General features: G+C 42.2%; 1 protein-coding gene across 1 annotated transcript; it reads left to right on the forward strand.

The window, feature by feature from the left end:
* Positions 1–13,800: 13,800 nt before the first annotated feature.
* On the forward strand, positions 13,801–22,425 carry KCNE1 (potassium channel, voltage gated subfamily E regulatory beta subunit 1). The gene is made up of 2 exons (XM_015423438.1): positions 13,801–13,887; positions 21,907–22,425. The coding sequence occupies exon 2, from the start codon at positions 21,936–21,938 to the stop codon at positions 22,308–22,310; it is 375 nt and encodes a 124-aa protein (XP_015278924.1). The 5' UTR covers positions 13,801–13,887; positions 21,907–21,935; the 3' UTR covers positions 22,311–22,425.
* Positions 22,426–24,443: the final 2,018 nt, after the last annotated feature.

Genomic DNA, 24,443 nt, shown 5'->3' on the forward strand with positions numbered 1-24,443 from the left:
AGAGGGCATGATTTTCCTCCTACTGGTGCTGTGAAAGAGAAATTCTAATCTGGTTTGAGGTGGGTAGCCATGTTGTTCTGAAGCAGCAGAACAAAGTGAGTCTCGGCACCTTTAAGACCAACAGTTTTATTCAAGAGAAGTGTGCATGCACACGAAAGCTTATACCTTGAATAAAACTTTGATCTGAAAGGTGCCACTGGACTCAGACTGTAACCTGGCCATTTGAGTGTACTGATGACTCGATGTGGAAATTTAAGTTTATGAGGAGGAGAATGGGGACTTTTGTTGTATTGTTTAACCTGTTGAACAATGAGAACAGGCATCTGTAAGTGACTTGTGCTCTTTAAGATGTTTGCTCAAGTAAAATACTTCAGATGGAACACTATGCATGGTTGCTGCTGAAGAAAAGCATTTTTGTATTGTCGTGGCAGGGAACTATTTTGTGGAAAGAATAACAGACCCTTTCTAAGAGCTTTGTCCGAAGGCAGCCAAGGTCAGCAAGACCTGCGGCAGCTGCACTGTGCTTCTGGCATATGAAAGTGTTGGGTAGGAACTTGCACCTTAACTGGTTGAGAACATTTTAGTTTTAAATCAGGGTCAAAATAAGGAAAAGTGGTCCCAGCTCTCATGATTTTCCATCTTCTAGAATTTACACGCATTCCCGGTGGCATTAATTCCTATTCACTCCATCCTTTGGTGTTTTGAAGTAATATGCTCTTTGTTTTGATCAAGTCTGAACATTTCAGGCACGGTGGTTTTAAAATCTGTAAGTCTCTTAAAAACAGTTTTGTGTAGGGTAGGGCTGCCAATGCTGGGTGGGAAAATTCCTGCAGACTTTGGCTGAGGAGGGCAGAGTTTAGGGAAGGGAAGGAGCGCAGCAGGCTATCTAATGCCACCGAGTCCACCCTCCAAAGTTGCCATTTTCTCCAGGGGAACTGATCTCTATTGTCTGGAGATCAGTTGTAAACCCAGGAAATCTTCAGGCCCCACTTTGAGGTTGACCACCCTACTCACATCTAGGGTGGCCAACATCCAGGTGCAGCTGGGAGTGTTCCCAGAATTACAAGTGATCTGCAGTCCACAGGGGATCAGTTTTCCTGGAGGAAATGGCAGCTTTGGAAGGAAGATTCTATGGTTTACCATATAGCCCACCCTCCAAAGCCATGATAGACATTAGAATCTAAGAGAAATGGAAGCCTAGAGTAGCATCGTACCCTCGCCATGCTCCCTTGCCTCCCCTGAGCTCAGGCACCACCCCCAAAGCTACAGGAATTTCCAAAGCAATGCTATCTTTGTATATCTGAAGGAACTGCATATTCAAACAAATGCAATCACTGTTTTTCGTTCATTGTTCTGTGTGATATCTGATCATTCATTGTAAGCTGCTGATGGTGGAACAGATCAATGTGAGATAACAGGCTTGAACAGCAACCATAATTACACATGTAGTCAGAGCAATTTTAGTTTCCATTCTAATTACTTGAACTTTCTTGTTGTTGAATAAGCTAGGATATCAGATTTTTGTATGTGCATTTTTGATAAGTGGTATGTATGTGCTGCCTGTGCCAATTTCACAGATTTCAGAGACAAACAACCTACCCAGCAAAAGACATTTAATTTATATTATACAGGCTTGTTTATTTATACTCCACTTTTCTCTCCAATGGGGCACCTAAGTGGCCTACAACATTATTGTCCTCTCATCCATGTTAAAAAGGTAAAGGTAAAGTTTCCCTTGCTCGAAAACCAGTCGAGTCCGACTCTAGGGTTGCGGCGCTCGTCTCCGTTTCAAAGCCGAAGAGCCAGCGCTGTCCAAAGACATTTCCGTGGTCATGTGGCTAGCATGACTAAACACCAAGGCGCACAGAATGCTGTTACCTTCCCACCGAAGTGGTCCCTATTTATCTACTGGCAATTTCTTGCTTTCGAACTGCTAGGTTGGCAGGAGCTGGAACTAGAGACGGGAGCTCACGCTGTCATGCGGCACACTCGGGTCTCGAACTGCTGAACTACCGACCTTCCACAGCCTGCAGTACAGCGTCTTAACCACTTGAGCCACCGCAGCTCCATGTTACCTGCGCATCAATACCCCTTTGAGTCTGAGACTGACTGGTCCAAGGATACCCAGTTAGCTTTTATGGCAAAATGGGGGTTCAAACCCTAGTTCTCCCAGACCCCAGTCCAATAATCATGCTGAGTAGCATCGTTTTTAAAAAACAGACCATATAACAGAATTTCTTTCATATACACTTTCATATACAACAAAATGAGAGATGATAGATTTGAAGATACTGTACCTGGACTTCACCAGTCATCTGGATCCCATGTGTTCTCCTCACCTGTTCTAAGAATATGGATTTAATTTTCCAGGGTCCCGGTCACATGTGCCAGAAAACACGGGGGGGGAAGTGAGCCTATTTGCGCCACAGTAATTTGACCCACCACTGCGTGATCAGATGCAGCGGTGGGTGAATCGGGGTTTTTTCTTCACCATGTGTTTCCGGCGCATTTCATCAAGGGATCGGTGCGCTGGAGCACGCTGGAGCGATCACACGGGAAACTCCATCTGCAGCCCGTCACAACCCATTTGATACTGCACTTTCCCATGTACGTTTTAACTCCGTGTCTTCGGCGGAGTGCAACAGGTTGCTGATGGGTGTGGGATGCTTGCCGGATGTTCTCACGTGATCGCTCCCTTAAAATCCGCCCGGCAGTCGTGCCTCTTGCGCGGCTACTTCTGCGTGTGATCAGGATCCATGTTTTTAAAAATTAATACAGAGTCTACCTACACATATGACCCTGCAGTCAATGCCTGTTAAATGCTGTGTCCCATATTGTCCTCTTGCTCATGCATACCACAGTCACTGTGAGCTGTGGAATTAGCAAAGCATCATTGATGGCAGAAGAAAAGCAGGAAAATATTTTCAATGTACCATTTCTTGCCCTTCTACTTTACTTCAAAACCACCCAAACTGATAATGCCAAAGTTGCTTTGTGGGCTTCGTTCCAGAAATAATGTTTCACACCCTAGTGGAATAAAAGGCAGATAAGGGCACAGTTAAATGCTGGGATTATCCCACGGATGTTTTTCCAAACCACAAACGTATTGTTTGAGTTTTATTTATTTTAATATGAATTTTTACCAGTGATTTTAACCTGTCTTACAATGGCCTTTAGCTTTAGAAATAAAGTTCTATTGACATATATACTGTGTTCACTTTAAGATTAGAGAATTTGAAGTTTAAAAACTTTCATTGTGCTGAGCTAAGTTTTGGTATCTATAGGTACTGTCTTTTAAGGCTTTCTGTTGAATGTATTAGGTGTGGCTTTGTTTTGTTAACTCTAAAATAATCCCTTACTTTAGTAGATTTTTACATATATATTCATTTTTTTACCAAATATTGGCACTTCCAGATGTAAATATTCAGTAGACGAGGTACTAGATGCTGACTGTTGGTAGCCTCATAACATAATTTCTTCTACAAATAACAAGAATAAACTTGTTTTCCTATCAAACATATTAGCCCAATTCAGACATAACAGAAATCCTTTATTTCTTTTAACTGGTTGTTTGGTGAAACCAGGACATTTCCCAGACTGCAGCCACCTTGTCGGTTTTCGTTGGTGTTGTGGCAGTTCCAATGATTGCACTATTTGCGCAATCAGTTCATTCTTTCATTTTTTCCCATTTTTCCCCTTCACAGTTCCATCTGTTCACATTAACATTGAGGATTGATTTCCTGTTTCACCCCCCGGGGGGGGGGGTGTTGAGCATGCACTGAAGCGTTGTAGTGTTTCAGCAACCTCGAGGGGGCTGTGCAAACCCCATTAAAGTACATTCCCCACCCATCACACTACAACTGAAGGTTGTTCCTGCTGTATGTGTCTCACGCCTTATTGGTTGCCTATTACTGACTGACTGTTCAGTGTTTATTCTGTATAAAACCAGCACAAGTCAATTACAATCAATCACCTCAGTATGTCAATACAAAAAATAAACTAGTAAGATTTATAAAATATCAAATATTTAAATGAAAACTGTATTTAGTAATTACAAAATTGCTAAAACTCTAAATTTCTACAATATTCTAACAACAGTTGAATAAGTGTTCTCGGAGTTATACAGTTCTACTCCACATCCCCTGGACCTTCTAGATTATTTCTAAGTTTGTTCTACACATGTAGCATGTATTTTTGAGCTATTGCTAGAAATTTAGCACAGTTTATTATGAGCTGCAGGACAGGAACAAATAATAGTTTCCTATTATTATCTCCTTGTCTGAATATCCATGATACCTTTTTAGGATAGGATGAATAACCTTTACTCTGATGGTTTCATAAAATACACAGTGGAGCAGAATATGTTCAGTTGTTTCAACTTTCCCTGAACCACATGGGTATAATCGCTCTGGTAAAGGTATCTTTTTATACTGGCCTTCTAACACTGCCAAAGGATAGATGTTACATCTTGCTTATTGGTTGCTTCTTTTCTTGCATTTGAGGTGTCTCTCTGATTGGCTACCCCCAAAATTCCTTAACTTGCATCAGGTATACAGCTCCAGTGTACCTAGCGTATTTGACACCCGGAGCAGATTATTTTTCAACACCCATCTCCTGTATACGGCAAAATTGTCCAGGTCAGGGATCAAGTGGACTTATTCCCGATGAACTCAGTGGGGCTTGTGTTCAAGTAGGCATATGTGGAGAGAGGCACTTCCAGGATGAGCCTGCCCCAGACTCCAGCGCCTGTGCCTGTTGTTGTTATTTCATTTCTATACCACCCATAGCCAAAGCTCTCTGGGCAGTTTACAACAAGTATAAAACAATAAAAATACAACAAATGCAAATATTAAGAATCAAAAATTAATTTAGATATCATAAAACATTAAAAGACAATAAAACCAGTAAAAAACATTTCTTGGGGGAGAGGTTCCATGAAAGCCCCATCCTCGCTTCGCTCTGCCAAGCTGGCAAATTTGAATAGCGTGATGGCGGATCTCCCAAGAGAAGCCCCACATTTATGCACACAAACACCCATCCTGCTGGATGGGTCTTTGGCCAAACAATATTCTTTCATGCTTCCATGAGGGCCAAGGGATCCAGGCTTTGAACACAAGATAGTCCCGCTGAACACCTTGAAATCTGCTGCTGCCAATGCATGCATAAGATAGATTGGGCTGCAGAGAAAATAAATGGGCAATTATTGGCTGCTGGTGATGGGCCTCCCAATGGGACTGACTGTTTCAGTGCAGGTACCATTGGGAGGCCTACCCAAACCTGCCCTTTCTGAGTGAGTTTTGGGCAGCAATCCACGAGGCAGAGAAAAATTGTTCAGATTCTGAGCAAGAGGCTATCTAGTGAATTCATTCTACAATGGGAAAAAATTACAGAAAAACCTAGTATAGGAAAGAACAGGGGAAAAACAAGGAAAGACCGGGACAGAGTGGGGATGTTGTCTGGACACAATTAAAAATACCTTGATAACATTGGGGAATGCAAATAGAACATCAAGACTAAGGGTGTCAAATCAAGCCCCAGGGGCCAGAACCGGCTCATCCAGTGCTCTTATGCAGCCCGCGAGCAACTAGTTCAAGGGAGGTACAGGAGACTGCTCAGGGGGGAGCGGGCAGAGTCACTCTGATTATTTCCACAACGGGCCTTATTCCTAGTAATTATAGAATAGTGGCGGAGTAGAAGCTGGTCAGTTTCATTTCATTTTTTTATTCACAGGGTTGCAGCTCTTTTCAAATTTATGAACCTCTAACCTGCCAGACATTTGAGCCCTTAGGGCTTCTCCAGTTGGCAGCTTCTTCTACAACTAGCTAGGTCTGCAAGGAAAACATAGGGCAAGAAAGAGCTGGCAACTAATTTATGGTATTAGAGTAGTGGTTAGTCTTTACTGAGGGAAGGCAGCTTGGTATAGCCCAGTCTCATCAGATCTTGGAAGCTAAACATGGTCAGTACTTGAACGGGAGACAACCGAGGAAGACTCTGCAGAGGAAGGCAATGGCAAACTGCCTCTGCTTCTTGCTTGCCTTGAAAGCCTCTTGCTGGGGTTGCCAAACATGTTGCAACTTGACAGCCCATACATCTGTACATAGTCTTTACCAGACCATATCTGTATTATCTGTGCTGTTCTTGCAATTCCTAAAAGGAGCCTGCACAGACATCAGCATAGTTCTCATATAATAATAGTATTTTCATGTATATAGGGTTTTGCCCTAAATTTCCTGCGAGGAGTTCATGTACAGTATTACAATACCTATCTAAAGTAGGACAGTATTAATATACCTGTATGGATTGCATAAGGCCAGTCACATGACTGTGGTATTTGAACCAAGAACTTCCTTATACAGGTGCTCATTCTCTTAGCTGTAGTCAACATTCTGTGTCACTTTATACAAAGAGATGGCTTGCAGGGACAGGTAAATGTTTGCTTGGCACTAAAAAAGAATCCCTTCATTTGGATGAGCCCTAAACGACCAACAGAACCCCTGGGCAGGCTTTGGTGGTTCTGTTCCAGATTCTACTGCAAACATTACACTTTAAAGATACGTTTGTGCCTATTGTTTCGGAGCAGCTGGGGTCTGGGTTTGTGACTCAGATTATAATTCACCCTGAGCTATTCTGGGAAGCTGTCTACAGAATTCTCTTGGTGCAACTGCAATGGCAGGAACAATTAGAAGTTAACCTCTGTCACAGAAAGTTGCACAACAATGCACCTGGGGCAGCTCTCTGGGTCAACAGGTTACTAGCAGTTACCATAGTATGCTGCACTTTCTTCGAGAAGGGTATCCATTGTTATGGTCAGGTGTTAGCCAAATAATCCAAAATTGCTCCTTTCAAAGTCTCAATGTTCAGAAAGAAATACATAGGAGAGTGCAATCCCCTCTCCAAACGGAACCTTCATTTCTTTGGCCCTGTATAAAGTCCATATTTTTATACTGGAATGAGTTATAGGATGCTTCCAGGTCATTTTTTTTCCTGCATGGGGAGCAGGAATCCCACACATAGGACACCCACAAGATTTCACACTCATTCTTTAAAAAAAAAAAATATTTATTTAAGATTTTTCAAATTATTACAACCATATGCATTTTACATTCATAGTATTGGAGTATCTTTTTCCTTTTAACGATTTAATCAATTATAAACTCTATTCCATCTATTTTTAAATACATTTTTATCTTTCCCTTGTAATATCATTGTTAGGTTATCCATTTCTGCCACATCCAACAATTTGTATTGTAACTCTTGCATTGTAGGCATACTATTAGTTTTCCAATATTTAGCAACTAAAATTCTTGCTGCTGTTACAATATAAGTTAGCAAATATTTATTGTTTGGATTTAAATCGTCTGGTATCATGTTAAGGAGATATACTTCTGGCGCTAGATCTAGCTTAATTGCTAACATATCCATTATTAATTTTTGTACCTCTTTCCAAAATCTATAAATTTTTCCACAATTCCACCACATATGTATGAAAGTGCCAACATTATCCTTACACCTCCAACAATTCTTTGACATATCAGGAGAGCATTTTGCCAGTCTATCTGGTGACCAGTACCATCTATAATACATTTTTACGATATTTTCTTTATAGGACGTTGCTTTCAAAAATTTTATAGAACTCCATGTTTTTTTCCACTCTTCTATTTTTAACATATAACCAAAATCTTGCATCCATTTTAACATTGCATTATTAGCACTCTGTTCTTCCGTAAAATTTGCTAGGAAGAAGTTGTATAGCTTTTGAATTGCTTTATCATTGGTTGACAGCCATATTTTGTCTAGTTCATTTTTAGTGGAGTAAAACCCCATTTTTTTGTCCTTAGTAAATCTAGAGTTTAATTAAATTGTTCCCCATGTTGTTAAGTTTATATTTCTTTGTATTTCTTCCATATTTTTAAGATTGTTGTTTTTATCTAAGAGATTGTCATATGGTTTTTTTTCTCCTTGGTTAACATTGTTGGCATAATAAAGGCCTCTAACGGGGACACCCATCTGGGAATTTTGTCATAAAATTTTTCTTTTATTTTTTCCCATACTGTAAGTAGAGGCCCTCGTACATAGTGATGTTGAAAGTTCGAGTGTATTTTTCCTTTATTATACCATACATAGGCATGTAACCCCATATATATATATCATGGCACTCTAATTTCAATATCCTTTGATTTTCCAGAGTTAACCAATCCTTAATCCAAGTGGCTGCTGCTGCCTGGTGGTAACAATTCCAATTGGGTATAGCAAGTCCCCCTCTCTCTTTCTTTTCTTGAAGGAGTTTCCACTTTATTCGAGCTTTTTTAGGGTACCAAATAAATTGTCTAATAGTCTTGTCTAGTTCTAAGAGATATTTTTTTCCTTTAGTATTGGAAAGCGTAGCTCATGGGCTTCCCTTTAAACTGGACAAAAAATAAACCAGACCGAGGGCTCGGAGAAAACAAGAACTGCAGGGTGGCTACAGGTGGAACATCAGTCTTGATATTTCAATCACAGCCAATACAGAGAGAGGATGGAGCTAAGCTCTGCTTTCAAAATCGGGCAGCTTTCTACCACATACCATCCTCTGTTTTAGCTCTTTAAAGGTGTTTTCACCGTTTCAGACTAGCTAAGCTGTATCCATCCAGCACAGGCCTGCCATTTCCCCAGCTGCCCTGCATAATCCCCACCTCAGGCCCCAACCTCCTGCCCTCAACATATTGTGGAGCTAGAGGGGGAGGGAATGGCCAGAAAAGGCCTCCCTAGTGATGCTCTAGAGATTTCCCTGTATCTCTCTGGTCTTTGCCTGAAAGTGTCACCTGGAAGTGATCTCCACCCCTCCAGGCACCGTCCACAAATCTCCCAGCATTTGCTAAGACAGCTCTGGCAACCATAGCTACAGCATGGCTGGGTTGAAAAAGAGAAAGTGAGGAGAAGCATGAACTTTGTGCATGTGCAATGGAGTAAAGTGGCAGGGTGGGGGGAGTTGGGTCAGATGCAGCACCATTCCTTACCTATTCCAGTCCCACTTTCTGCTGCTGCCATAGCAGGGGTACGTTTTTGCCCATGCCCCTTCCCCCGATGCAGCCCTATCAAGCGATAGCAGTTTTCAGTGGTTTCAATCGGACACTTTTCTTTCACTGTAACTTTCTCCCTCTCTCTCATCAAATGGAGATATTCTCAGGGGTTATATTCTTTATGCAAGTGATCCTCCCTGCTGAAGTTTAGAGACATAAAAGAAAGCATCTCTGTTCTAGAAGCAAATAAAATTCTTTCTTGCAGTGCAGGCACAGGAAACTGCGACAACATTGGCATGTGTGTTAGGTTTTGTCCTTTCTCTGGATGTTGAAATGGCAGGTGGGGAGGGAGTCTATTTTCATTTACAAAATCTTTTGTCATAAGGAGTACCCAGTCATTTTGATCCTGTGGGCACTTTTGGAATTTTGAAGATGTGGAATGGCCCCACCACGAAATGGCTGCCATAGATAAGTGATGACCAACCACAAAATGGCTGCCATGGCAGCTGGGGCCAATCACCACATGTCGAGAGGTTCCAAGTTCTCCTACAACAGAGGTATATATTTTTGAACAAGTGCTCCCTGCAGACACAAAAGTTATTTCTCCTAGGTTTTTCAGAAGCATCTTCCACTCCAATGAGGCAGAAGAAAACCAGTACTGACTCTTTGGGGGGGATGACAGAAACTTCATCAAAGAAGCACTAGAAAACCCACTGGTGGACATAATTGTACCCACAGGCACCATGTTCAAAATAACTACTTTGACCCATTTATTGGGAATTAAAGCAATATTTATGGGGGTCCTGGTTGGTTCTGCACATACAGAAATAACTTGGTTTATTGTAAATTTTATTCTCATCACTGGTTGGTTTTGCACATACAGAAATAACTTGGTTTATTGTTTATCTCAGATATCTTCCGGATTGCCAGCTCTGGCTTGGGAAATCCCTGGGGATTTGGGTGTGTGTGTGTGTGGAGTCTGAGGAGGGCGAGATTTAGAGAGGGGAGTGACTTCAGCGGGGTATAATGCCATACAGTCCACGTTCCAAAGCAGTCATTTTCACCAGGTGAACCAATCTCTGTTGCCCAGAAATCAGCTGCAATCCTGGGTGATCTCCAGCCATCACCTGGAGATGCTGCTATCCTGGGTGATCTCCAGCCATCACATGGAGATTGGCAACACCAGACATCTTGCATCTCTTCTTGTTTGACACCATCGGGTGGGGTGGGAAAGCACGTCTCCACACAGAACCCATCTTCAAAAGCAAAGAATGCTAGCAGCAGTTGTGCATCTGTCCCCTGCAGGAGCTGCCATGCCTGTCACTAGGGGTGGGAATGTAATGTGGTTTCCTTCTGCCTCTGTCCTCTGCCAGTGCCTGCCTTTCAGATAACACAAGCAACAACTGTGCTAGCTGCTTCTATGCTGCCATATTTGTCTATCACAGGGGGGAGAGGGCTACAGCATGACTTCCCATGACTAGAGATTGTGGGTCTCCTATCTGACCTACATGTGCCCTCAGGGAAAGCGTTCTCAGTTGTAGGAGGTTTGCTGATCATGGGATTGTTAGGGAGCCAGTCACGTGTATCTTGGAGCCATTTGTCAACACATTTTCATATACGGTCGGTAACCATTTGCAGGAGAGAGTCCGTCCCTGCAATCCTAAGGACACTTTCCTGGGACCAAACCCTACTGAATAACAGAGGATTTACTTCCAAGCAGACCTCTTTGTTTCGAAATCATATTACGAGAATATGTGTGAAAGACTTTTCCAGTAACATATGTTTCATTGGGATATTTTTGCCAATCTGCAAATTAGGCTCCTGGGCTCCACCTTCTGCCACCAGACACTTGTGGCCATATTAGTAATTATACTGACACATGTACAAGTAAAGATCAGAATGTAATGCACAAGTTTTGTATTTGCATACCCAGTTCAGGAAAACTGGTTCTCTCTGTTTTCATTTTTCCCTCACATGCCCTAAGCTACACTGGAGCTTAGTCAGCCTCAAGTATGAGCTAATACAGATATATTTATACACAGCATGTTTTCAGCACTCATGAAATCTGCATTTGCCGTGCCATGAATCACCAATCTGCCATTTTCCAACAATGCAGACTTCCAGTCAAATAAATAATCCCTTTGATTATCCAGTGGAAGTTGACACATGTCAGACTTGGATGGCAAACATTTTTTTCTGGTAATGAAAGGAAGTGAGTAGTTCTGTCTGCATGTACTGTCTTGAATAAAGAAGATGATCTTGGACATGGTTCTCACTCTTTAAAAGTCACAGTCTATCAGCATACTAGAAATAGGTGGAAAATAGTCTTGCCTTCTGCTGAATTGTACTTAAAGATGTAACATTTGTATTTAAAAAGTCAGAAAATGACTGATTTGAGGGCCGAACTATAAGTTACATGTAAATATGTTTGTTTAATCTCTAGTTATGGTTATAAATACCTACCAGAAAGGCCAAATGCAACATACATAATGCCAGTTCACACATTACAGTGTACACAGATTGGGTCTGGAGTCCTCACTGTAACAGTCAAGTGTGAACTGTAGATTCTCCCCAATTCCTATGCGTGGGGTGCCTGACTCAGATCACAATCATGGCACGTGGAGAAGGGGCTTCAGCCTTCTCCCCTGGCCATTTTCCTGACCTGAAACTGTCCACGGGAGTGCTTTTTAGCACATTGGGGGAATTCATGTGCATCCAGGGTTGCCACATCCTACCTGGCTGCCTGTGGGGGGACTCCTGATCCTTCCTGCAGTTATTCTGGTGCATGCGCAAAGTGTGTGTGCCACAATGACATCACCCAGAAGTTACTTCATCACGTTTCTGATGTTGGGGGCAATGCTCTAGTTTTTGGGCAAAACTCTATTTTTTTTTTTTGCCCAAAACCTGTGGCCCCCACAGACCCTTTCCTGCCCTGCTGTGTGGGGACAGCAGTGTGACTGGTAATGGAGGTTTAAATCAACATCTTGATGGGTTTTTAATTTCTGTTACTATTAGTAATTTTAATAATATATCAATTGTATTTTTAAATATTTAAAATGTTGTTCATCACCCAGAGCCTGCTCTGTGGGGTGGGCAATTTATAAATTCAAATAAATAAATAAAGTGTCACCCTTGATGTTGGAAATGCGAGGATGTCACTCTGCGCTGGTGCCGGTGGTGCCGGGAGAGGGAGCTTCTCAGGCTGGGGCTTCCCCCAGTGGCCAGCTGGGTCATGGTGGATTGGGGCCCCCAAAACTGGAGGACCCCTGGCTCCACCAGGGGAATGGCAACCCCACGTGGATCCTTTGGCCATGCATCATTCTCTGTGATGTATGCAATGGGTCCTTACCTGAATCAAGAACCCTGTGTACAGGAATTGAGAAGAACCCACAACTTGTGCCTGAGTGTTATACAGGGTAGGGACCTATGTACTCTGTAATGTGAGAAGTGGCAGTAAGAACATAAGAGCCCTGCTGGATCAGACCAATGGTCTATCTAGTCCAGTGTAACAAGCAGTGAACAGGTTACACTGGAGAGCCAACAAACGTGACACAGATATTGCTTCCTGAAGTGGTGGGTGGGGAGAGGGGGCTTCTTAACCCTTTACCTGCCCACCATTTTACCAAAGCAACTTCTCCCAGCTGTTTTCCCCTTAAGGGGTTTCAGAAGCACATTTTCCCTGAACAGGTTTCACTTCTCTCCTTGTTACTTAATAGCTCAGAGTGCAAACCCAAGACAGTGTGAGAAATTGGTAGGCATAATGGGAGAGCAATGAAAGGTGAAAGGGCTATAGGTTATATGCAAATAATATAACAAAGACCAGCCAGCCTTTTCTAAAAATGAAAAGCAGCCTTGTGAGGCAATTTAATGCAGAGATGTGTGAATGGGGAGGGGGCTGCCTGGCTCTTCCCCCACCAGATCCTTTCTCGCTCACAAATCCCCAGCTCCTTTCCCCCTCCTTGTGTAAGTCCCGTATACCCTTGTTTACCTTACCTCCTGTTTGAAATGGCCTCTGCCCAAGCTGCTTCTCAATGCAAAACAAAGCTTTGCGGTCTGCCCCTTCAAAGATGGTTGCAAAAGTTATGAAAAGATCAGGAAAGCCAGAGACACAGGGAAGAGGTGGGGACATTTTCAGAGGGTTTAGAGAAGAAAGGGAGGCACACCCTGTTTCAATGTGGGTGTGTTACAAGGAATAAGAGTGCGCTTGGGGGCATGGATCCCAATGTACCACATTAAAACTTTAAGTACATTATTTGTTTCATTCACTCCAGCAAATAATGCTCTTAAGTAGATCCTTAAAATAGGGTTTGTTTTTTTACAGATGGGTAGCCGTGGCCAAATGATTGGGGATTCAACCAAACCAAACAGGGTTCAATGTATGCAAGGATTTAGGCTATAACATATCTCTGCCTTTCTGCAGAGGAGAACAGTAGATTTCACAGGGCCAGTAAATCTATGTTAGTGGACTGAGCAAGAGGAGGAGTGATTTAATCCTGGCTGTGAGAAATACAGCTTTCATAAAAGCCAGACTAAATATTTCAGTGGTGGTACTGAGAGTGATGAAGGAAGAAAATGCATAGAACAGTTTGGTGGTATATGTGTGGCAGCCTCTCATGACATACTTCCCAGCTTGTTTTGGTTGCTGGGCATCCTTTCTACACCTGGAAGTCTGTGTCTCTGGGTCACCTGCCTCTGTGGTGAGCTACCTCACCAGCTGCTTCCAGGCTCCCTCCCCCGGGCCACTTATAGCATGAGGCCGGCTCCTCGTGCCCAGATGACAGGTTCCTTCCCAACAAGCAAGAGGTGTGAGGTTGACTCCCAGCACCCAGTCCTCAGTGAGCCTGACTCACAGCATCCAGGCTGCAGGCTCCCTCCTTCGCACCGCTTGGTGAGTTTGCATGTTTCCCTGTTTGTTTCCCAGGCATTTGTGCTGTTCAAGATGAGCTCTTCCCATTCCTTTAAAGTCTGCTAGTTGATCGGAAACAGACACCCTTCTCTGCACACAGAGCAATGACTGGCATCTGCTCTGCTCTGCTCTGCGTGCTCTCATCTGATGCAGGTTTGCATTGTAAAGTGAAACCGAAGAGTGGGAAGAAATGTTCTCACTGGATGCAGGATCTGAAAGAACCAGGGGATGAATATTTGAAATGTTTGCCATTTCCCCATAATGCCTGTCAGAGCAGTTTGAAAGCAAGAAATTGCAAGTAGATAAATAGATACCACTTCGGTGGGAAGGTAACAGCGTTCCGTGCACCTTGGTGTTTAGTCATGCCGGCCACATGACCACGGAAATGTCTTCAGACAGCGTTGGCTCTTCGGCTTTGAAACGGAGACGAGCACCGCAACCCTAGAGTCGGACTCGACTGGCTTTCGAGCAAGGGAACCTTTACCTTTACTGAATGTAAATTCAGTGTATCTTGATGTGGAAGTAAAATGGTTTGATGGAAGTCTGTAGCTATGGAGCAATATGTAGGATGTTGAATGATGCAAATATTTTTGACTATTTGGTATACTCTGTGTGTGTGTGTGTGTGTGTGTGTCTCATTTTTTTCAATTAATATAGTAATATATCTATACATGTTATATAAATCTCCAGAAAGAACTGACATTTTAAAAATGTACTTATTAGACATTAGTGATTAAAGACAAACATTAGAAACAGCATTTCAATCCACTGTTTATTTCCATGTGAATATCATGATACTGATCCAAAGATGTCCTTAGTATGCATTTTAAAGATCTATGGAAAAAGGACTACAGGTATGAGGAGGACGTTTGTCATATTCTCTAATCAATGAAAAACAGTAGTCCTGCTCGCAAGTCACAGTGAAACCCCTACATATATGTGCGTACATCTGTTTGTAAGAAAGAGCCAGTGTGCCTTTACATTACAAATGAAAATGAGGACCAGTACCTGGATAAATGTGGGGGTTTTAATCACAAGTTCAGCTGCACATGCATTTAATATAACATGAAAATTACTCAACATACATACAATGAAAACATATAGTGTAGATTGTATGTACATTGTAACTGCATTCATTGTGAACAGGGCTATGGCACCATAATAGTTAGTTTCCAGGAATTGCTTGCACACGGCATTGTAACTTGTGAACAGGGCTATGGCATCATAATACTCCATAAAGTAGTTAGTTTCCAGGAATTGCTTGCACACGTGTAGGTCACTTCAGAACAACAACTAAGTGTGCAGTGTTACAATCATCAAACATTATGTGGGAGTGTTTATACTAGCAACATGCAGTGGATACAGTTAGATGTGGTAACAGCACTGATCATTAGGCATGTGATGGCAGAAATACTTCATTTTCAAAGCTGATGTAAATCCACGAATTTATACTGACTCCCTTAAAAGCAAGTAAAATCCATACTTCTGTTAAAGCTTCCTTGTCTATTAAAATCAAGCACATTCTCTCTGTCCTAGGAATCAAAATATACAAAAGGAATAATATTCACACTTTACATGCAACTTAAACAAAAAGCTCTCTCAAATAACAAGCAATATTTCCCTTGTTATCATCAGTGGTTATCACCCCCATTAATAATAGAATATAATCCTGCGGGCAAAGGCATTCCAGTGTGGTGTGTGAATGTTGCAATACTATGGAATTATTTAGAAGATGAACCCACTTACTGAGCCACATAATCTCCACCCAGGAAACCACTAACAAAAATCTATTTACCATATCACACACCATTATTATATCCCCAACTCCAACTGACCACAGGCTAAACACAGCTTTTTCCACCTTGCCATGTCCCCCTACAAATATTCTGTAGAGCAAATGCTTAGGTTTTCTGACATGAACTAGGGACTTAGGTAGGGTTGCCAAGTGTGAATTCAGCCACAGCGGGGGACTCCCAGTTGGCGGCTGGAGCGTGCGCCGCATCCACGTCACCAGGAAGTGATGGCATGCCGGGCACGCCGGGGGCGGGGCCATGACCATCCGAGGGAAAACCATAAAGTTTTCCCTCGGATGACCGTTTATACTAGCAACATGCAGTGGATACACTTTTGGGCCTCTGGGGTGGGGGTTTCCCCGCCCCCCGGGGGGACATGGTAAGCCTAGATTTAGGGTGGTCAACTGATGGCTGGCCCTCAGCAGGAGATGGCAATGTGGACACAGACATCAATGCAACAGCATGACATCACTTCCAGGGAAACCCAGAAGTATTGTCATGCCATACAGTTTCCAGCCTTTTGATACTGTCCATGGGGTTTTCATGGCAAAAATACTGGAGTGGGTTGCCATTTCCTTCTCCAGGGGATCACGCTTGGTCTGAGTCTCTGCTGTGGCAGAAGACCGGAAGGCCTGGCGTGATCTGGTCCATGGGGTCGCGAAGAGTCGGACTTGTCTGTGCGACTGAACAACAACAGTTTCCAGCAATTCCTACAGCATCTCCCCAGGGCCACTCAGGCTCTTTCAGTGTGTTTGTTTTTAAAAAAATCAGTAATTGAATACTGTTATATCAATATAATGTTATAAAAAATGTAGCAGACTCTATAAGTTCCCAGTTAAGGCTCTAGCCTCTTCCTTTGCAGAGCTACAGCTTTCCCTTCATACCACTGCAATGGAAAGATATAGAGACTTACTTTAAAAAAAATGAAAGCTGGGAATTCAGAAAACCTAGTACATATATTGCTATAACAGTATATCGATATAATGATATTTCACCGCTCTTTTTAAAAATGAGGCAGAGCCATGTGTAGAGTGTCAGGGGAAAATGGTTGCCAAGTGAGCTAGAAAAACTGAATTTTCCAAACCTACATGCCTGCCATCCAGGCTTTTTTGTGCAATATTTCCCGAAACTGTGTAGCAAATCAGATTTGAGAAAGATCAGAAAAAAACTGGGGAAACCCCAAGAGGTGCACGAATACACCATGATGTTGTGACAAAACAGGAAAAATCCTGCTTCCCAACAGCATTTGAACCTGGGGCAGATAACCTGTGTGGAATTGTCCTGTGACTAGAAAATCAAACTATACTGGAGTTTTGATTTTAAGTCCATTGCAATGAATGAGAACAGTGGATCTACCAACATCATGGTGAAAGAGATATTTTCAGCATATATCATTCCCTTAAAATTGTTGGGTTGACTATCATAGATTATTTCCTCTAAGTACAACCAGTACCTCTCCCCAAATACTATAAACGTACTAGGGAAGCTCCGCTTATGAGTGCATTTGAATACCCATTACGATAGTGCTTTTGTTGGCATGTACTACACTGCGATCCCAGAAGCCCACCAGCCACACATACAGTATGCCAGTCCCCATACTGACAAGCAATCATAGTTGCATAGTTACAATCTCTCTCCTTTGAGTTATTTACCATTTTGCTTTGAGGTTTATAACTACTATTGCTGAGAAAACTGATACCTGGATATATTGTTATTGTCTCATTCACACATAGAGAGGAAGCACTTGTGTCCCAAAAATGATGCATTTACAGATTTTTCAAATATAGCAGTTTCTTACACCATTATTCCTTTTGTTTGTACACTATGTGCTCATTGGCATATGTTAAATATTGCACTTCGGTCTATTTTGCAGTATGTACTCGTTGCTGCCAGACGAATTGATGGCATGATCTGGTGTTGTGAACACAGTAAAATGATACTATCAGTCACTTGAGATGGCAGACACACAGAATATGCACAATTTCCATCATATATATTTTATCAGTGTAGAAAATTGACCATGGGCAAAGAAACTGCAGGTACAGAAGACACAGTCATAATACAACATCAAAGCTAAGTATAATTAAGGGCTAAATTAGATGAGATGCTGGGAGATCCGAAAGTGGACTCAGCTAGAGCAATAGTGGAGGAAGATTCGAGCTGGACCCAATATAGGGTTACCAGGTCCTACCTGCCTGGTGGTGGTGGCAGGGCCGGCCCCAGCTTATTTTGCACCCTAGGCGAGGATCCCTTCTGGTGCCCCCCCCCGGTGCACTCACCAATTTTCAAAAATAAATGCATTTTAGGAAGAATGAAAAACACAAATAATCAAGAAACTCCCAGAGTATGGGGCCGGGTTCAGTTTGGCGCCCCTAAGGGCCATCCTGCTCTAGGCGACCGCCTAGTTCGCCTAGTGAGTGAGCCGGCCCTGGGTGGTGGGGCTCCTGGGTCCTGTCCTGGATGTTCTGCGTGATGTCACCCAGAAGTGATGTCATCAAGTCACCGCCATTGGGGTGACACTCTAGTTTTTGGGCAAAAAGCCTCTGTTTTTTTACTTCAACACCATAGAGTTTGCACAAAAACTAGAGCATCAACCCCCCCCACGTCAGTGACATGATGATGTCACTTCTGGGTGATGTCATTGCATCAGGGACATCACATGGCAATGTCCCTGTTCAGGGGTGGGGGTTCCAGGCCCCTAAAAGCAGAGGAACCCCCACTGGGTCCAGGAGATTGGGAAACCTAACCCAACAGGATGCAGGCAAAAGCTTATTTTAAAGTGTACTCTGTAGCTGGGATGGCAGTAAAGAAACAACAGTTTTCCTCCTTCATTGCATCTGCACAGTGTAGGTCAGCAGAGCTGTTCTGACTCCTGAGTGGTCAGAAGCCTGTTGGGATCTGACTTGAAGGAGGAGATAGCCTGCTTAGTGGTACGCTGTGACTGTTTGGCTCAGCACTTTGCAGATAAAATCTCTCACATACGTTCCAACTACATTAGCAAACACAGGGCTGGATGGTACTGGTGCTGACTTGTCCAATTTTTTGGGATACATTTCAGTTTATTCAGTCTGAGGATGTGGGCAGGGTCCTTGCAGGTTTGAAACCTACCACCTACTTGTACAACCCTTGCCCTTCTTGGTTACTTAAATCTGCCAGTGCAAGGGATGGGTGACTGGATGAGAGAGGGAGTTTATGCTTCTTCAACCGAGGGGTTGGTCACCCTAGCTTTGAAAAGGGCTGTGGTGCATCCACTACTTAGGAATCCTTCCCTGGACTCAGGAAATTTCAATAACTATCAACCAGTGCCGTATGTTCTATTCTTGACCAAGGTGATTGAACAGGGGGCTGATCAACTTCAAGTGAAGGTTGCCAGGCCCATCCTAGCAAACAACAGGAGACCAGGGGGGCTGAAACATCAAGCTCGTTGGGTGGCAGTGTTATGTCACCTCCAGGAAAAACCAGAAGTGACATCATGCCTCTCTAGGAAACCCATAGAATTTGGTGATCCTTAGAGAGGACTGGCATCACTTCTAGAAACACTCAGCAGAACACTCACCTCTTCCTCACACTTCTGGCTGATGCCAGGGAAGCCCTAGAAATGCTGAATCTGTACCTGGAGGCAGTTTTGGCGTGGACGTTGACTAATAAACTGAAGCATAATCTCAACAAGACAGAAGTGCTACTGATGAGTGGGAGGTCTGACCCAGAATTAATGGGTCATCCTTTCTGTTGTACTCTCATGGAAGGAACAGATTTGCAGTTTGGGGGGGTTCTCTGGACTGAGGTTTACTGCTGGATAAGCAGATAGCAGCTGTGGCCAGGAGTGTCTTTTACTAGCTTTGACTGATTAGCCAGGTGTGAAAGGATCTGGTCACTGTGATGCATGCTCTGGTTATGTCTAGATTACATTACTGCAATGTACACTACATGGGGCTGCCAGTGAAAGGTGTTCAGAAATTTCACTTGGTGCAGAATGCTGAAACCAGGAGTGGACCAGGTCATAGGAACCATATTTAGGGATGCCAGACTCCCCCAGCCAGTGGGCGCAGGGGTCCCCCAGTTTTGGGCACTCCACCAAAACAGGGAAGAATGCCGAAAATAAATGTGACGTGACTATGTGACCCGGAAGTGATATAGGCCTTAATCTTAGAGAATTGTAATGGTTATATATTTAGTTAAGTTTGAGAAATCTTAGGCAATCTGATTTGTAATGCATACATTTTTTCAGGACCTGTAAGACTGATTTGTACCTGTTTATATTTATCAAGTTATTGGCTAATTAAAATTTATGCATTATCTTTAATAAAATAATTAACTCAAAGGAGTTCTTTCATTGTTCTGCTGGCAAACGTTTTGACATGTGTTGCACTGCATTCACTGTGTTGCACTGCAGATGTAGACAATCTCTTTTAGAGAGATTGTTCAGCAGACCCTAATAGGTGACTTCACAGCTGAGTTCAGCTAATGAGGCGTTAGCTCTCTAAGAGCTGAGTCCATGTAGAGCCCTAGATTGGGTGCAAATTAAATAATTTGTCACAGTCCAGATAGATTATGCATGGGATAGAGCAGGTCGGGAAAGAAGTACTTTTCTCCCTTTCTCACAATACAAGAACTCATGGGCACTCAATGAAATTGCTAAGAAGTCGGGTTAGGACAGATAAAAGGAAGTACTTCTTCACCCAGATTAACACATGGAATTCACTGCCACAGGAGGTGCTGGCGGCTACAAGCATGGATGGCTTCAAGAGGGAATTAGATAACCATATGGAGCAGAGGTCCATTGGTGGCTATTAGCCACAAGGTATAGATAGGAACTCTCAGTCTGGGGCAAATGATGCACTGTAGTCTTGGTGCTTGGGGAGGGGCGACAGTGGGAGGGCTTCTAGTGTCCTGGCCCCACAGCTGGACCTCCTGATGGCACCTGGTATTTTTGACCACTGTGTGACAGAGTGTGGGACTGGAGGGGCCATTGGCCTGATCCAACACTGGCTTCTCTTATGTTCTTATGTTCTCAGTATTATCTGTTTTGGACAGGCAGTGGCTCTCCAGGATATCAGCTAGAGAGAGGTATTGCCCAATACCCAGTACCTAAGATCCATTAATGTAATATGCCCAGAAATTAATTTGGGATCTTCTATATGCAAAGCATGCACTCTAGCACTCAGCCTGCAGACTACATGTTTATTTGTATTATACTGAGACTCAAGGCAGATTACATAATGTAAATCAATACAATCAATGGACTGAGAAGACATCTGATGAACAATGCAATGGGACAAGGATAATAGAAATCTGAAACAAGGCATAAGTATTAAACATGACAGGATAATATGAATTAATAATATGAGTAATATGAATAATATGTCTGGACTTAAAAAAGAATGATATTATTATAATGTCTGGTGGTCATGTAATGAGGTGAAACAATATTGGAAGGAGGTTCAAAAGATGTTAGCGCAAATAACTAAAATACAAATCCCGTTAGATCCTGAAATATTTCTTTTGAATATATTTCCTGATAAGTGGGAAAAAAGGGAAAGTATGTGATTTTACATTTAGTAACGGCAGCAAGAATAGTGCTTGCAAAATATTGGAAAATGGAACAGGTACCAAACAGATAGGATTTTATGAGTAAAATAATTGAAGTGGTTGAAATGGACAATTTAACGCAAAAGATGCATGGAAATATGAATTCTACATTTTGGAGAGTCTGGTCACAAGTATACAAATGGTTGGACCACAAGGAAAATTTATAGTTTAAGATACTTACTGCATATAAGGAAGGAGTAGAATCTGTCTTTTATGTTAATTGTAGGTGTTTGTTACATTGTTGGTTGTTAGTTATTGTTTTTTGAGTGTTATTGTCTGTTTTGTATGGAGTTGTACGACAACGAAAATAATAAAAGAAATAAAACGGAGGGGGGGAAAGAATGACATAAGTGATAATGTCACCTATTGTTACAAGTAGAGTGTGTTCCACTGCAAATGTAAACAGACAGTAAGCAAGGTCTATAGTTATATGGTCTAAGTTTCTCATGACTCCACTCAAATTAACAGGCCTTCAACAATATACCCCAACTAAAAATCAACCTCATTCACCTCATTAATTTCCATCACTTTTTATGCAGAGAATGTCAGCCTCAGTATTTGACTATAATTATTCCAGTGTTCTGATTTTAAAGTGTTTCTTTCCCCCAACCCTGTCTAGGAACCAGAAGCTTACGTCCTCCGAAGACAATGGCAATGGTGCCCAATAACACAGATCTAAGCACAATCCTTTCAAGACTGTTAGAGTACATAGACCAAACAAGCAGCCCGAGGCCACCACCTGTGGCTCCAAGTGACCACCAGGAAGTAGTGTATATTCTGTTATTGCTTGGAATCTTTGGCTTCTTCACCTTAGGAGTAATGCTTAGCTACATCCGCTCCAAAAAGCTTGAACATTCAAATGACCCCTACAATGTGTACATCGCCACTGACATTTGGCATAAGAAGGACAAGGCCAACCTGCATGCCAAAGTGGCGGAAAACTACAGATTGTGCTGTGTGTTTGAAAACCCTCTTGCTGTGGAGCAACCTAACAGTCATATTCCTGAAGTGAAGCCTTCATAGCCAATGGCCACTTAATGGGACTGGTGTTGTGCTGGATCTTTCATGAGTACAAAGGAAAGCTCTTGGAATACATTCATGAATAGCAAAATGACAGAAAAACACTGGTCTTCCAGAAGAACACCCAAACATAGTGAGAACAAATTGGGGCGGGAGGGGGGTAGCTGTGTTAGCTTGTTGTAGCAGAAAAGACATATTGAGCCCATTTTGTCAGCAGAGACTGACCGATCCTTTAACTTAACAGAAAAGTTCCGGGGGGTGGGGGCACTGCCTTGGAGGGCCACTGGCAGCCAGCTAAGACAAGCCCCAGTACTGCTACTCCGTTCTGTCCCAGCCAGCCTTTGTGGAGCTGCTAGTGCCACAGGGAGGGGGCCACACAGTTCAGTTTGCTCTTAGGCGGTCTCATGTCTGAATCCATCTTGTCTGTCAGATATAGCCATAGTGAGAAAAATACATTTTCAGCATGTGTAATCTGACGTATTTTGGATACCTGTATTTGTAGGAATGCTGTTCTTTCTAGCTTGGGTATCAGACTGTATCTCTTCAGGAGACTTCTGCAGGCTATAATTCATTTCTACCCTAGCCTCCGCCAAGGCAAAAATGTGGAATAAGCTGAATAATGACTTTCATAACCGGACAGAGATTAAGGTTTAATCTCACACAGGTCAGAAATCCAGCCTGTTGTCAATCAGCTGAAGACAAAGTAAATTTAATGTGATTCTGGTCAAATCATTTCTTTGTGTACTACAGGCCACCCAAATGGTTGGTTTTTAACCATTCCAGACTGGTGTCTAGGAAAAGGTGTTTACCTGGAAAATAACCAGGAAAGGCTATGAATGGTTCTGCAACTTTAAAGCAAACTCTATAAAAGATAAATTAAAAGGCTGACAAGTACAGACATCCATACATGTCCTGCTAGTAATATGAAAGGACTAAATATAACATATCAGCAGGTGGCACACTAGAGCAAATGCAAGTATACGATGAAATCTTAACTTACAGAAAGATTTCCTTTCTGTTCTTCAGGCTCTCCTTTTTTATATAATAGCTTACCATAAAACCTTGCTTTTCTAATCTTTTTTCATGACAGATTTCTTTTGTGTCACCGTTGCTCAGTGCTAGTTGGAAAGTACTTTTTCTTCACATAAACATTTTGCCACCTGATTCTTATGCTATTAGCTAGATGGTAATACAACACTTTAAAGTTTAAATCCTAAACCTATTATGGTTTAAATTCAATCTAACAGATATTGCAGTCCTCGGCTATTAAAATCAAAGAAAAATGTTGTGTGAAACCTACAACATGCAAACTGCACCCATATCATTGAAGCTGCCAGATACTGCTCAGTCTTCTTTTAGACACAGCAGACAAGATTACTTTAGTACACAACTGGACTTTTGGGGGGAAGTGGGTTTCCTTTCATTTTAATATTTTCCACTGAAGGTATCAGTAATTTCTGGTTATTATATAACTTCTGTGTTATTTTAAACCAATGATTTATTTATTTTAAAAGGGGGATGATTCCATCTCTATACTATTTCCTCTATAGAGGAACATTAAGGGGTTCGGTGGAGGGGAGTCAGTTGTAAAAGAACATAATTCAAGAGTTCCCAACCGTGAAAAGAAAAGAAAAATGCCTTGATTGTGTGTACGCTTTTAACTGCAGCTTACTCTGCAGAAATCAGCCTCTAAAGGTTTTCATGGCATGTAGCTAAGCATTATCATTTGCTAATGTATGTTAATCAAGCTATTGTTTAATATTGGCCACCTTGGATTTGAGAATGTGATTGCATTGTTCAATCATTATTATTGTAATTCTCCTTTATAGAATACAATTTTTTCAAAATTAATAAAATCTTCCTCACAAACTAGTGTTGCATTTGTCTCATATTTCCACTGCACTCCACTTGGTGTGAGACGCTTTTTTTTCTGGCTTTTTCAGTCTTACAATTGGGGGGGGGGGTTGAATGGTTGAACATTTTGAATGGTTCAGAACTAGTCGTTTCTTTCTTCAGTCCTGGTCCTACTTTTAAAATGCAATGTATATGGGCAGAATTCCCCCCTATTAACACATTTGAAAATGTATGATATTTCAACTACCCTACTGCTGTGCTCAGATCTTCATTTTTTTCCTG

This window comes from Gekko japonicus, unplaced genomic scaffold, assembly GCF_001447785.1.
Source record: "Gekko japonicus isolate JY-2015 unplaced genomic scaffold, Gekko_japonicus_V1.1 scaffold2184, whole genome shotgun sequence".
NCBI classification, from domain to species: Eukaryota; Metazoa; Chordata; class Lepidosauria; order Squamata; family Gekkonidae; genus Gekko; species Gekko japonicus.